The 14,685-nt window shown below is 40.9% G+C and overlaps 1 protein-coding gene across 1 annotated transcript in view; it reads left to right on the forward strand.

The window, feature by feature from the left end:
• The window catches only part of LOC311099362 (DENN domain-containing protein 1A-like), a gene marked incomplete at its 3' end in the record, with an annotated part of 209,290 nt that overhangs the window by 173,088 nt on the left and 21,517 nt on the right, over window positions 1–14,685 (forward strand). Inside the window, exons 8-10 of the mRNA XM_084140078.1 lie at window positions 3,386–3,439; window positions 4,797–4,907; window positions 10,071–10,171. Of these exons, the coding sequence (XP_083996204.1) occupies window positions 3,386–3,439; window positions 4,797–4,907; window positions 10,071–10,171 (266 nt within the window). The remainder of the gene's footprint in view (window positions 1–3,385; window positions 3,440–4,796; window positions 4,908–10,070; window positions 10,172–14,685) is intronic.

The raw sequence follows: 14,685 nt of genomic DNA on the forward strand, positions 1-14,685 counted from the left end.
TATAAGGTCATTTGGTCAATTATATGAGGATGGGGGCATGCTCTCTTTCAAATATTGGCCACTAGGTTCCAACTTCCCCACTCTCACTTTTTCAAGTATTTACAGGTCAGACTTCCCAAGAGGGAGGTAGAACACAACCTTTGACCTCACCTGCAGCTGACAAACTATAGCAGGATAGAGTGGGGGGTGAAAGGCTTTATTTCATGCATATACTCTGGTCTACATATACTCTGGTCTACAGACCTTGATAGGAAAGTATGTCCTGGATGTATGTTCTAAATAGCAAGATGACCTTGGCCTCATTATTGAAGAAGAGATGTGGGAGAAACTTTTCTTAAATGCCCAACAGATATCTTTCAGCACTAGGCATAAAATGGTGCAGTTTAATTTGCTGCACAAGAGATTAAGATTAATGCAAAATACTCCAAATACTGCCTTCAGTATGAGACAGAGGTGGGTTTATATTGGGAGGTCATATTTCAGATCAAATCTCAAGTGACCTCTTTGACTATTCCAATAATTCCCTTCTTAGTACTTCTGGGAGATGTCTTTATTGCCAACTAGAAATCAATATAAAGCCACATATGTTAAATTAGCAATTATAGCTGCTTGTAAATGTATAGCTCTTAATTGGAAGAGTAATTCCCCTCCGAGCAAACAAATGTGGCAAAGGGAGTGGTCTTCTTATATTCCGTGTGAAAAGATAACATACAATATACGGAAGGTTTGGAGGGACTTCATAGACCTTCTAGATTCTGCTGCATAGGATGTGTGTAATTTGGGGAGACTTTGGATGTGGGGCTGATGTTTTCTTTTCTTTCTTTTTTTTACAAGTTAGGTTGATTTGTGATGAGCAATGAGTGATGTATCTAAAAACCTTATTCATATGTAAATATGAGCTGATCCCAGTGTTTATTTTCATTTTATGTTGATCTATTTGTTTAATTTATTGTTTATTTTTGTATTATTATTATTTTTTAATCACTACAATCTTTGTATGTAGGCCTAGTACTGGGGGAATAGGGCTGGGAGGGGACTGGGGAAGGGATGGGAGGGGAGGGAGCCCTATGTGCCGTTAGGGTAGAAGGGACTCGGGGAGGGGATGGGGATATAGGAATTTGTTGTTCATGTTCTTCTTGTATGTCTATGTATGTGTATATTGAAAAAATAATCATAAACAGAATGTTATATATATATATATATATATATATATATATATATATTGCCAGGAACGTACAAAACGTTATTAACCAGTTCACATGCTTTTAAAATAACAGTCATGTTCCGGAACAGTATAGACCACTTTCGTTCCCAGTTCTGTATCTGTTCCTAGAAAAATGTTGTTCTTGTAGCTGTCTATTTACCAAAAAAAACCCGATGCTGGCACTAAGACTGCACTCAACGAGCTGTATAGGGCCATAAGCAAACAAGAAAATGCTCATCCAGAGGCGGAGCCCCTAGTGGTCGGTGATTTCAATGCAGGAAAACTGAAATCCGTTTTTACATCATTTCTATCAGCATGTCACCTGTGCAACTAGAGGAATGAACACTCTAGATCACCTTTACTACACACACAGAGATGCATACAAAGCTGTCCCCCGCCCTCCATTTGGCAAATCGGACCATAACTCTATCCTCCTGATTCCTGCTTACAAGCAAAAGGTCAAACAGGAAGTACCAGTGACTCGCTCGATACAGAAGTGGTCCAATGAAGCGGACGCTAAGCTACAGGACTCTTTTGCTAGCACAGACTGAAATATGTTCTGGGATTAATCTGATGGCATTCAGGAGTTTACCACATCAGTCACCGGCTTCATTAATAAGTGCATCAACGACGTTGTCCCCACAGTGACCATACGTACATATCCCAACCAGGACCCATGGATTTTTTGTGTTACTATTTCCTGCCTAGTCACCTTTACCCCTACCCAAATGTAAATACTGTATTACCTCAACTACCTCTCACCCCTGCACATTGACTCTGTACTGGTATTCCTCGTTATTGTTTTATTGTGTTACTATTTTCTTTATTTTGTTTTAGCAATTATTTGTATTTTTAACTCTGACTGTTGAGAATGGGCTCGTAAATAAGCATTTCACTGTAAAGTCTACACCAGTTGTATTCTGTGCATGTGAGCCATTAAATTTGATTGGATTATTTTCCGGTTTTCGGTTCTGTTCCCTGAACCGTTTCCAACACATTCAAATCTTCAACCACTAGTTGCCCATTATGCTTAAAATTCATGTCTCATTAGCATGGTTGCAGATAGCAGAATTAGCAATCGTCATCACACTTCAGGGCCCTTGATACAAGCAAGACGCCAAGAGCCTTAGGGTCAAGCTCGGCAGTGGGTGAAAGTTCAAGTTATTTGAACTTTGAGTGCTGTGGTGATGTCCCAGAAGTGCTGCTTAAAAAACAATGGCTCCCTTGGTGCAATGCCCTCCTTGCACCTGTCATGTGAAACCCCCATTAGATATCTACTTTTATCACATAATACATATGCCTACAGTATGTTTGTTGGATTTAGCAGAATACATCAATGTATCCCATCTCATGGCCATAGCACTTGGGTCAGCGAGGTACAGCCTTATCCTTCATAGAGGATGCTTTGAGATAGGTTGCCGTTCTTGCCGACTGTTTTCAGGTCAGTTGCGGGTTCAAAGGGGGGCGCACCAAGGCTGCCACCCCTGCAGAGTGGGAGAGAGGTGCACCATCAAAGGCTTATCCCTCAGCTGTGCTGCACAATGGGGTACAACGCAGGCCTTTCCATTGGAAAGATGTTTAGGAATGCCTCAGGGCTCTGTGTTAGGACCCGTACTCAAAGCGTTTCACGGGCGATGGAGCGAGTCAGAGTTACGCCAAAATAAAACGGATATAGAGGAAGTAATGAGTGCATCACTCTCCACTCTTCCCCTACTCCCAGCAAAGGAGCTGAGTTTATTATCATATGTTGAGTCTCAAGGGACCACCTCACCTTCCCTTCCCTGTTTGTAATCTTCCCTGGGCTGTTACCATTGTTGAGAACAGGGTATTGTTCATTAGGCATCAAATGGAAGAAAACTGATTGAAACAGGAAGTGGAAAAAGGCAGTACGCTAGTTTTTTCAGTGTATGTAAGTACGGTATTAATAATAATACATGGGACTTTAATTGCCTTTCAAAAAACCCAAACAGTATAAAACCAAACAAGAAAAAGACAATACAATTAATAATAGCTACTTAGCTTAGGCTAAGGCTGAGGAAGGGTGAGCTAAACTGAGGGGAATGCCAGACTGAACAGATGTGTTAATCCTATTAGCGTCTTTTGTCATGAACTGTGATGGCTTAAAATACCTTATTCTCTTCAATTTGACCTTTACCTGCCATATTTCTATGTTCCTCTTAGCATTCCTACTTCACTGTGCCTGACACAAGGAAACTCCCCAGCATACCTGAAAGTGTGAGTATCTTCGGCCTTTACCCTACAGATTCTGGTGTTCTATTTGAAGGACATTTTGAATGTGCTGCTCTTTATTGTTCATTGTTTAGAAAGACATTCACAGCACAATTGGCACCACTGACAATATCCATTTGAGATCATTGATGATATACCAAAATACATTACTCAATCTCATCTGATTTGATATGAAAGAACTCCCAGATTTACCCCTAAGGTGTTTTCATTGTAGATCAAAACCAGAACAAACCACACCAATGTTACTCCACTCTTCAATACCTCATTTGATTTCCCCGAATGGCCCTGGCATCCTTGCATAGTTAGTTTGCCGTTGGGGCAAATCAGAAAGCCCTCGCTAGACCTCTAAGGCTGTGAGCCCTCCCCAGCTACCCATCTCCCCATCTCTGGTGGGCCTTTAGACAGACAGACAGAACGCAGTAAAGGGAGAGCTTACATATTAGCTTGTCTCTCTACTTTTGATATCCACGGCGTGATGGAGACGTGACGGAGACAAGAAGGGAGCCGGCAGTGCAGTGCCTTTGAACTTGCCTGGTTACCCAGCCACATGACTCTGGCAAAACTCCACACCCACACTAACGTTTATTTTCCATGATGTCTGCATATGATCACATCCCCAATGACTTCTCGAATGTGAACACATTCAAACCGTTCTGATTGGTCCGAGAAACCGATTGGTTAGGCCAGCGCCTGAACACACATGAGTAAAGCGATGTTTTGGAAATAGTAATTGTCTTTGATACTCTGCTTAGTTAGAGACAATCCAATCATTGATGACTATTTTTGTACAACACCCTTAACTTTGATGTCAGCAGAAACAACTTCTATGATGGCAGTCTAAGGCTGAATGTATGTAGCGATAGATAGAGCAACAGAATTAAATTCAGTATGAGTCGTCAGGCAACCTTTGGACCCCAGTAAGCAGGAGGAGGAGGCTGTAGTCTTCAGAAGTAATGGTTGTGGAGGATTGGCGAATGACAGATAGATATGCACACACCCCTGCCTTCTAACTCAGCTTATCTCACTTAACGCTCTGGTGGAATGCCTACATATTTTTTCAAGCATCCCAAAATATATAGTTTAAATATAAGGTTTTTTACGCTATTGTATTTAATTGTATTACACTCTGATGATCACAATGAAAAGTCTGAGTTGAAATGGGGGATGCATCTTCCTGTTAGACTCTTCACCTGTTATACCTATGTTATACCAATAAAAGCTATGTAATTGATGTTGATGCCTTGTACTATTCATGCACAGTCATTGGGCCACCCTTGCTTTCACGACTAACCTCTACCCTGTTTTTTTGTTGTTGTTTTTTTGTTGTTGTTTTTTTTTGCAGAGAAACCTAACAGAATATTTTGTAGCTGTAGATGTCAATAACATGCTCCATCTGTACGCTAGTATGCTTTATGAGCGTCGAATCCTCATCTGCTGTAGCAAACTAAGCACTGTAAGTACTGTGGACTCTTCATTCCCTCCTCCTCCTCTTTCTCACTCTTCATCTCTCTCTCTATCTCTCCATGCATATCCACTTATTAACCAAAGTGTCCTTTTTTTACAGGATTGGCTTGGTACTGTTGCAACACCATACAATAATTCACAGCATAAAATGGTTGCACACCCAACTGTAATTATGTATAATATTTTAAGATATTGTTGATGTGTGTGGGGAATCTGGGTGTGTTCCCCTTCAACTGCAGAATCTTTTTACACCCTTTACATTTTCTGTTACATTTTTCTTTCTACCCTCCACCGGTAAAAGCCATAACCCTCTTCACACCTTTTTCTATAGAGAGGACAGTGTAAAGAACTTATAAAAATATCTCCTTACACGTACATTGAAGGAGCCGTCCTTTGTTGTACTGTACCATACAAAGCAAAGTCTTCCATTATGGTTTTAGTAATGGTCCTAACATGGAGTCCTGAGGCATTCCTAAGTCTTCCATTATGTGAAATCCCCGCTACACAATTAAGCCCCTCCCACCCTCTTGCCCCCCTTAAAGTTACTCAAGTCTGATTACCGAAGCCCAGTCTAGGTGCTGTTTTTTTACACATACTGTAGTTTTGATGCTGAATAGAGCTCACAAGCCCAATGGGAAAATACTCTTGTTTAGATACTACACCTGAACATGTAGTAGCAAAGATGAAGACATACAGTACCAGTCAAAAGTTTGGACACACCTTCTCATTCCAGGGTTTTTTCTTTATTTTTACTATTTTCAACATTGTAGAATAATAGTGAAGACATCAAAACTATGAAATAACACATACAGTGCCTTGCAAAAGTATTCATCCCCCTTGGCGTTTTTCCTATTTTGTTGCATTACAACCTGTAATTTAAATTGATTTTTATTTGGATTTGTACACAAAATAGTCCAAATTGGTGAAGTGAAATGAAAAAAATAACTTGTTTCAAAAAATTCAAAAAAATTCATAACGGAAAAGTGGTGCATGCATATATATTCACCCCCTTTGCTATGAAGCCCCTAAATAAAATATAGTGCAACCAATTACCTTCAGAAGTCACATAATTAGTTAAATAAAGTCCACCTGTGTGCAATCTAAGTGTCACATAAACTGTCACATGATCTCAGTATATATACACCTGTTCTGAAAGGCCCCAGAGTCTGCAACACCACTAAGCAAGGGGCACCACCAAGCAAGCGGCACCATGAAGACCAAGGAGCTCTCTAAACAGGTCAGGGACAAAGTTGTGGAGAAGTACAGATCAGGGTTGGGTTATAAAAAAAATATCTGAAACTTTGAACATCCATTATTAAAAAATGGAAAGAATATGGTACCACAACAAACCTGCCAAGAGAGGGCCGCCCGCCAAATCTCACGGACCAGGCAAGGAGGGCATTAATCAGAGAGGCAACAAAGAGACCAAAGAAAACCCTGAAGGAGCTGCAAAGCTCCACAGCGGAGATTGGAGTATATGTCCATAGGACCACTTCAAGCCGTACACTCCACAGAGCTGGGCTTTACGGAAGAGTGGCCAGAAAAAAGCCATTGCTTAAAGAAAAAAATAAGCAAACACGTTTGGTGTTCGCCAAAAGGCATGTGGGAGACTCCCCAAACATATGGAAGAAGGTACTCTGGTCAGATGAGACTAAAATTGAGCTTTTTGGCCATCAAGGAAACGCTAAGTCTGGCGCAAACCCAACACCTCTCATCACCCCGAGAACACCATCCCCACAGTGAAGCATGGTGGTGGCAGCATCATGCTGTGGGGATGGTTTGTGGCTGAATAGATATGCAAGCTCAAGTTTTCAGTTTTTTTGTCTTATTTCTAGTTTGATATTTTGCATCTTCAATTTGGTAGGCATGGTGTGTAAATCAAATGATACAAACCCCCCAAAAATCATTTTTAATTCCAGGTTGTAAGGCAACAAAATAGGGAAAATGCCAAGGGGGGTGAATACTTTCGCGAGCCACTGTATGGGATCATGTAGTAACCAACATTTTTTTTAAACAAATGAAAATATATTTGATATTTGAGGTTCTTCAAGTAGCCACCCTTTGCCTTGATGACAGCTTTGCACACTCTTGGCATTCTCTCAACCAGCTTCACCTGGAATGCTTTTCCAACAATATTGAATGAGTTCCCACATATGCTGAGGACTGGTTGGCTGCTTTTCCTTCACTCTGAAGTCTTACTCATCCCAAACCATCTCAATTGGGTTGAAGTCGGGGGATTGTGAAGGCCAGGTCATCTGATGCAGCACTCCATCACTCTCACAAAATAACTTTTAAGAAGGCACACCTGTTAATTGAAATGCATTCCAGGTGACTACCTCATGAAGCTGGTTGAGGGAAAATAGCCCTTACACAGCCTGGAGGTGTGTTGGGTCATTGTCCTGTTGAAAAACAAATGATAGTCCCACTAAGCCCAAACCAGATGGGATTGCGTATCACTGCAGAATGCTGTGGTAGCCATGCTGGTTAAGTGTGCCTTGAATTCTAAATAAATCACAGACAGTGTCACCAGCAAAGCACCCCCACACCATAACACCTCCTCCTCCATGCTTTACGGTGGGAAATACACATGCGTAGATCATCCGTTCACCCACACCGCGTCTCACAAATTTCCACGGCGGTTGGAACCAAAAATCTCCAATTTGGACTCCAGACCAAAGGACACATTTCCACCGGTCTAATGTCCATTGCTCGTGTTTCTTGGCCCAAGCAAGTCTCTTCTTATTATTGGTGTCCTTTAGTAGTGGTTTCTTTGCAGCAATTCGACCATGAAGGCCTGATTCACACAGTCTCCTCTGAACAGTTGATGTTGAGATGTGTCTGTTTCTTGAACTCTGTGAAGCATTTATTTGGGCTGCAATTTCTGAGGCTGGTAACTCTAATTAACTTATCCTCTGCAGCAGAGGTAACTCTGGGTCTTCCATTCCTGTGGCGGTCCTCATGAGAGCCAGTTTCAACATAGCTCTTGATGGTTTTTGTGACTGCACTTGAAGAAACTTTCAATGTTCTTGAAATGTCCCGTATTGACTGACCTTCATGTCTTAAAGTAATGATGGACTGTTATTTCTCTTTGCTTATTTGAGCTGTTCTTGCCATAATATGGACTTGGTCTTTTACCAAATAGAGCTACCTTCTGTATACCCCCCCCCCCCACCTTGTCACAACACAACTGATTGTTTCAAACGCATTAAGAAGGAAATAAATTCCACAAATTAACTTTTAAGAAGACACACCTGTTAATTGAAATGCATTCCAGGTGACTATCTCATGAAGCTGGTTGAGAGAATGCCAAGAGTGTGCAAAGCTGTCATCAAGGTAAAAAGGGTGGCTATTTGAAGAATCTCAAATCTCAAATCTATTTTGATTTGTTTAACACTTTTTTGGTTACTACATGATTCCATATGTGTTATTTCATAGTTTTGATGTCTTCACTATTAATCTACAATGTAAAAAATATTTAAAATAAAGAAAAACCCTTGAATGAGTAGGTGTGTCCAAACTTTTGACTGGTAGTGTATGTTAGAGTGGTGTGGTATAAAACTAACTGTACCTTCCATCAAAATGTGGCCATGCTCTTTGAAGAATATGGGGAGAACACACTATTTTTTTCCCATATCAGTGGTTATTGAGGAATATAAACAAGGGACACATCTCAAATGTGACCATATTCCCTATATAGTGCACTCTATATAGTGCACTACTTTTGACCAGAGCCATGGGAGAAAAGCAGAAGGTTCCTCTGTTTTATCAAAACAGAGAAACCACACGTCTTCCACCTCCCCTATAAAAGGTATATGATTAATCTAAGTGAAAAATACTTTACCTGACATGGCTGTGGACGGGTATTCCCCAATGGCCCTTTCTCCCCACACCCCATTCGCTATGACGTCCCTCAAACAAACGTTGCCACAACGTTTTCCTCCCCCCGTCTTAGATCAGAGCAACATTCTCAGAATCTCCACCAAGCTGGCCAGTTTGATTGACTATGGAGGGTGAGAGAAAGGAACACATTTTATGTTCACTCCCATGCGTTTTTGACAGCTCTTAATATAGAAAACCACCCACGTCACATGTCTCAGACAAACGCTGTTATTCTGGGGAAGGGCTGTTCTGTTGTTGGTCGGGCAGCACAACGTCACTACTATTGGCACATCTGCTGGCGTTTGACGGCGCCGTCTGAATTTGATCAGTCCCATAGGCTGGCAGGCGCTATATTCCTCCTAGCTGACACACAAAAGGGAGCGGGATTTGTCACGCTCGTATTAAGCGTCAGTGACAGGAACTGTCAAAGAAAAAAAAGTTGGGAATAGATGTAATTTTTCTCTTCTTACTGTAAATTACGTTGCTGGTCTAATTTCCGGTGGTGTAATTTGTTTCATTTCTGGGGTAGCTTTGATGCCATGAGCAATGGCCAATTTACTCTTCGACTTCAACCCATGTGTGCTTGCATGCACTTGACTGTGACTTTGGCTCTGGTTTCCTGGGTAGATGGTTACTGTCATTTTGGGTGGACAAGAAGTTAATTAATAGAGCGTTTTAGTTTGCTGTCTTTTATGAAGGCTTCAGTAATGAAAAGCTACCCACACTACAGCACGCTTGGTCTGGTCTTGTAAAACCAACCACACATGCAAACAGACACAGGCATACTGTACAAACATTATAGTCTTTCTTGTGGGCCTAATGTAGCTTTCCATTTGATCTTCCATCCAAAATATTTTTCAGTTTAGAGTGCATCACAGAGGCAAGAGCAGAGAGAACTATATTACACTTTCTGAATAATCATTACCATCTTATGAATATGAATGTCAAACGTTGAGAATTAGTTTGTTGTCATTAAGTTTGATGAGAGAAGCGTTATTTTGAACTTACTGTGCTATAACCATATTCCTGAAATGAAATGTTAACGGTATTCTCATATGTATCAAGTTGAGAGGTACAGAGCATCTTGCACTCTAGGTGATACTGTGTGCCCTCCCCACTAATGTATTTTTTCTCCAATATGAAAATGCAGGAAATAGTGACTCTGTCAATATAATGTATATTTCAAAATGAAACTGTGAGAAATAGTAATATGCCTTATAATGTTATGTGGTGTTGTGGGTGATTGTCCTGTTTTATGCTCTCTCCCTCGCAGTTAACGGCATGTGTTCATGGGTCGGTGGCCATGATGTACCCCATGTATTGGCAACACGTTTTCATTCCCGTCCTGCCTCAGCACCTCATAGACTACTGCTGGTGAGTAACCACAATGGTCCTATGTAGCTCAGTTGATAGAGCATGGCACTTGCAACACCAAGATAGTGGGTTTGATTCCCGGGACCATGCATACGTAATAAATGTATGGACGCATGACTATAAGTCACTTTGGATAAAAGCGTCTTCTAAATAGCATACACTACATGACCAAAAGTATGTGGACACATGCTCGTCAAAAATCTCATTTTAAAATCATGGGCATTAATATGGAGTTGGTCCCCCCTTTGCTGCTATAACAGCCTCCACTCTTTTGGGAAGGCTTTCCACTAGATGTTGGAACATTGTTGCAGGGACTCGCTTCCATTCAGCCACAAGAGCATTAGTGAGGTCGGGCACTGATGTTGGGCGATTAGGCCTGGCTCGCAGTCGGCGTTCCAATTCATCCCAAAGGTTTTCAATGGGGTTGAGGTCAGGACTCTGTGCAGGCCAGGTAAATTCTTCCACACCGATCTCGACAAACCATTTCTGTATGGATCTTGCTTTGTGCACGGGGTCATTGTCATGCTGAGACAGGAAAGGGCCTTCCCCAAACTGTTGCCACAAAGTTGGAAGCACAGAATCATCTAGAATGTCATTGTATGCTGTAGCGTTAAGATTTCCCTTCACTGGAACTAAGGGGCCTAGCTCGAACCATGAAAAACAGCCCCAGACCATTATTCCTCCTCCACCAAACTTTACAGTTGGCACTATGCATTGGGGCAGGTAGCGTTCTCCTGGTATCCACCAAACCCAGATTAGTCTGTCGGACTGCCAGATGGTGAAGTGTGATTCATCACTCCAGGAAACGCGTTTCCACTATTCCAGAGTCCAATGGTGGCGAGCTTTACACCAATCCAGACGACGCTTGGTATTGTGCATGGTGATCTTAGGCTTGTGTGCTGCTGCTCAGCCATGGAAACCCATTTAATGAAGCTCCCGACGAACAGTTATTGTGCTGACGTTGCTTCCAGAGGCAGTCTGGAACTTGGTAGTGAGTGTTGCAACCGAGGACAGACGATTTTTACCTGCTATGCGTTTCAGCACTCGGCGATCCCGTTCTGTGAGATGTGTGGCCTTCCACTTTGCGGCTGAGCCGTTGTTGCACCGAGACTTTTCCACTTCACAATAACAGCACTTACAGTTGACAGGGCAGCTCTAGCAGAGCAGAAATTTGACGAACTGACTTGTTGGAAAGGTGGCATCCTATGACGGTGCCACGTTGAAAGTCACTGAGCTCTTCAGTAAGGCCATTCTACTGCCAATGTTTGTCTGGTTCTAATCCCTGAGCCGACTAGGTGAAAAATCTGTCTGTGCCCTTAAGCAAGGCACTTAACCCTAATTGCTCCTGTAAGTCGCTCTGGAAAAGAGCGTCTGCTAAATGACAAAAAAAGTAATAATAACTCATCTACTTTTTTTTTTTTTTTTAATTCAACAACCTTTTTTTTTCTTTGCATTGCTGGGAAGTGCCCATAAGTAAGCATTTCACTGTTTGTCTAAACCTATTGTTTACGAAGCATGTGACAAATACAATTTGATTTGATTTAAATGGCAATGTGAAAAGAAGGAAGGCTGCACAGAATACAAATATTCAAAAACATGCATCCTGTTTGCAATAATTAATACTGTTTGGGGCAAACACAACACATCACTGAGAACCACTCTTTATATTTTCAAGAATGGTGGTGACTGCATCATATTATGTGTATGCTTGTAATCAGCTTGAATTAGGAGTTTTTTGGGGGGATAATAAGAAACGGAATAGAGCTAAGCACAGGCAACATCCAAAAGAAAAACCTGGTTCAGTCTGCTTTCCATCAGACATTGGGAGACTTATTCACCTTTCAGCAGGACAATAACCCTTAAACTGAAAGCCAAATATTCACCATAGTTGCTTATCAAGATGACATTGAATGTTCCTGAGTGGCCTAATTACAGTTTTGACTTAAATTGGCTTGACTTCTATGGCAAGACTTGAAATTGGCTGTATAGCAATGATCAACAACCAACTTGACAGAGCTTGACATTTTTTTAAAGAATGATGGGCAAATATTGTAAAATCCAGGTGTGCAAAGTTCTTAGAGACTTACCCCAAAAGACTCACAGCTGTAATCACTACCAAAGGTGATTCTAACATTGACTCAAGGGGTTGAATACTTGTAATCAAGATATATTAGTGTTTTTTTTGTTTTGACAAATGTAAAAAAAATACATATATATATATATATATTTCTCTTTGACATTACAGAGTATTTTGTGTAGATCGTTGACAAGAAATGACATTTGAATCCATTTTAATCCCACTTTGTAACACAACAAAATGTGGAAAAGTCAAGGGGGTTGAAAACTTTCTGAAGGCACTGTATTTGCCCAGCCAGCGATCAATTAACCAAATATACAGACGGAGAGTCAGTGAAACAAATTAATTGTCAGACAAGTCACAGGCTTTTGGTCGGGAGTAGGACATGCTACTACGTGAGTGAAGTGCAAAATACACTTGTTAAGCTACATAACATGCCAGCAAAATGTTTTGATCAGTGCTAATATATGAGCAAACTAGAATAAAGATTATCATGATTGTAATTGTAACCAAATATCCAAACGGAGATTCAGTGATAGCAAAAATAGGACATTGATTGATTTATCAAGATGAGTCCCCCATGCTTGTCTGAAAGCAGCGCAATTGCACTGTCCCAATCAAAACGGTGCTGAAATTATCAACTAGTTTGACCACACAGGGCTATTGCTTTAAAATTAGTATAACGGTTGGATATGACATTGTGACTTCAGTATAAGCAACAATATGATACATGCCTTCAATTGCATTAGCCTACTTTATTACAAATGTTTGTCATTCAGTTGGTCATAACTACGTTTTTCTTCTCTCCACGCTTTTCTAAGACAATGGCTGTTTCCTCGTCTACTCACTCCGCCCGCCTCTGCCTTCTCAACACCAGTTTAAATCAATATACTGTTTTCTAGAAGTCTGGGGGGGTTTCGGGTTCGGGCTCATTGCATTTCTGTAATGTCGGACTGGGCCTGGGCCTTGAGCTTCAGCTCACCGGGCTTGGGTAAGACCAGCCTCAAATTTTCAGGCCCGATGAGAGCTCTACCTTGCATCCAATGCTCGGTCTATAAATTTGATTTAGCTCTGTCTATGAATTTGAGTGTTTACATTTCTCCTGCCCCATACCTTAACTGTTTACCAAGACAGTGGCGGGGTAATGCTTTGTTGTTGTTTGAACTGCAGATTGCCCCGTTAAAATTTTTATTTGACACAGTAACATAAAATACATATGTGTATGCATGAATGTGTCTGAAATAGGGGTGGGATAGTACAATATGACCCTGTTTACAATAATATTGAGTATATCACAATATTTGGACAGTGTCACTTTAAAAAATATATTATTTATAGTGAATCTGGTTCCTTATTCTGGTTCAAAGGCTGAAGGTTTGTGTGTTTTGCGTGTGTGCATGCGTGAGGGCGTGTGTTTGTATTTGTCCATGCTTGTGTATGTATAATGGTGAACCCGAGTAAGTGGACCTATCTCAGTCAACAGGAATAATCGCCCCCACCCCTTCACCCATGGTGTACAGTTAACTGAAGGTGTGAAGCACAGCTCTGTTTCAGATGGCTCACATAGAAGCTCCAGGAGTTTTCATTGTTTCAGTGTAGATGTTATCTTCATTTCCTTAGCCCAGTTTCTATTGACGCAACAGTCAGCATTTGAGCTAGCCACACTGTTCTTTTCACAGAAACGTTTTGCACAAACACAGTCCTTACAAAGTTTTGTCCTGAATGTGACCAGTTTATTTTTGGATGCAATGTTCAGAAATTCACAGAAGTAGCCACAGCATACCCAATCATCCAAACTGGAAAATGTAGGCCACATTCGTCCTAGCGCTAACTGAGGAAAGATTGACAAGCGGTCATATTTAGAGAACTCTCGGCTGACAGAAACCACAATATGAATTAGCTAATAGTAATTACTATTTATAATTCATCATATCACAGTTGAGCTCAACACTGATCAAAATAATTGAGTAAAGCACTTTCTAGATATAAAAAATAATCTGAGGATGGGTAGTTTGTGCACGCCGCCATGTTTGTTTTTTCGCTTCAACCAAAGATAATAAGAGGAGACCAGATCAGTTTGGCCTGTTTCCAGTATGCATATTGAAGGGGGTGTGTTGTCTACGATCATTCACTTCCCTTCATTCACTTCCTGAAGTTTACTCGAAAGATAAGTGAACCATTCCTTCAACTCATTATAACATCTTTGGTCTGACAGACGTTTATGTGACACCCAGAATGCATTGTATAATGTCAACAAACATGGCGCAACACATAGCTGGCAAATAGCTTAGCATTAGCTCATTATAATCAGTACAACAAAATACCAAAAAAGTATTTGACACACATCATAGGTGTCCATTACAATCTATGCAATAATTGGAATGCATTATTTCTCACCAGTACTTGAAAACGTGAATAAAACTGTAAATACATTATG

The sequence above is a fragment of the Coregonus lavaretus genome, assembly GCF_964263955.1.
Source record: "Coregonus lavaretus genome assembly, chromosome: 24".
In the NCBI taxonomy this organism is placed as follows: domain Eukaryota; kingdom Metazoa; phylum Chordata; class Actinopteri; order Salmoniformes; family Salmonidae; genus Coregonus; species Coregonus lavaretus.